Source organism: Sinocyclocheilus anshuiensis, unplaced genomic scaffold (assembly GCF_001515605.1).
Source record: "Sinocyclocheilus anshuiensis isolate Anshui unplaced genomic scaffold, SAMN03320099.WGS_v1.1 scaffold1024, whole genome shotgun sequence".
NCBI classification, from domain to species: Eukaryota; Metazoa; Chordata; class Actinopteri; order Cypriniformes; family Cyprinidae; genus Sinocyclocheilus; species Sinocyclocheilus anshuiensis.
Genome location: NW_015552843.1, coordinates 825,007 through 825,975, shown reverse-complemented (window position 1 = coordinate 825,975; position 969 = coordinate 825,007). Strand labels below are relative to the sequence as shown.

At 41.9% G+C, this 969-nt stretch overlaps 1 protein-coding gene across 1 annotated transcript in view; it reads right to left on the bottom strand.

Annotated features, from left to right (window-relative positions):
* LOC107668047 (tumor necrosis factor receptor superfamily member 5-like) overlaps positions 1-969 on the bottom strand; it is an 8,302-nt gene that overhangs the window by 3,718 nt on the left and 3,615 nt on the right. Inside the window, exon 3 of the mRNA XM_016459796.1 lies at positions 617-742. Coding sequence (XP_016315282.1) covers positions 617-742 — 126 coding nt within the window. The remainder of the gene's footprint in view (positions 1-616; positions 743-969) is intronic.

Here is a 969-nt window from a genome sequence, read left to right as displayed (position 1 = left end):
GACGCAGTTCGAAGTTCCCATGAAAGGGAACGTCTCAGGTTACTTATGTAACCATGGTTCCCTGAGTAGGGAACGAGACACTGCGTCCTCTAGGTTTCTTTCCATGCTGCGGACGCAAGCTTCAGACGAAGAAGTCGATGATGTGTTCTCCCGGCGCCTATTTATACTAATTTATACTATATCGCGCCGGTAGTGACGTCATGGCTGTCGCCGGCCAACGTGTTGTTGGTGTTTTTTCAATGTATGCTTCAGACACGGGTCACGACGAGGCGTTCCCCATAGCGACCCCCTAGAGGATCCAGTGTCTCGTTCCCTACTCAGGGAACCATGGTTACATAAGTAACCTGAGACGTAATTTTGGGTATGTAGCTCGGGTATGTAGCAGATGGCGTATTCACCCAGCACCCTTTTATACAATGGTCGCCAGCCACCAGCACCAGCAATGTTATTGTCCTGTTTAGACATGTACTTCAGACACCACGCTGAAGGCATTCCCCACAGCAACCGCTAGAGGATGTAGTGTCTTGTTCCATTACATGCGTAACCTGAGATGTTTTTCACCATCAATCTTACATTTTCAGATGAACACATATCAAGTGGAAATGGAAACACTCACTTGCATCACATACAGTACAAGGAAAGCATTCCGTGAGGCCATTTGGTTCATCAGTGAAAGTTAATGAAGGGCATGGAACACAAGTTGTGCTGGTGTCATCTGTGCAATGCCAATGAACACGGTTTCCTGAACAGGCAGCACATAAAATTTGTTGTCGATTTCTAACAATATTGAATAATATTTTTACCATTTTGGGGGAAAAAAAGTATCAAAACATCAGAGTATTTAGAAAGCATTGGAAAAGCCCTTTATAATTTCAGATAATTAATTAGTAATTAATTAAGTAAAAGAAAAGCCCTTTATAATTTGTGTGCATATATATATATATATATATATATATATATACAGTATCT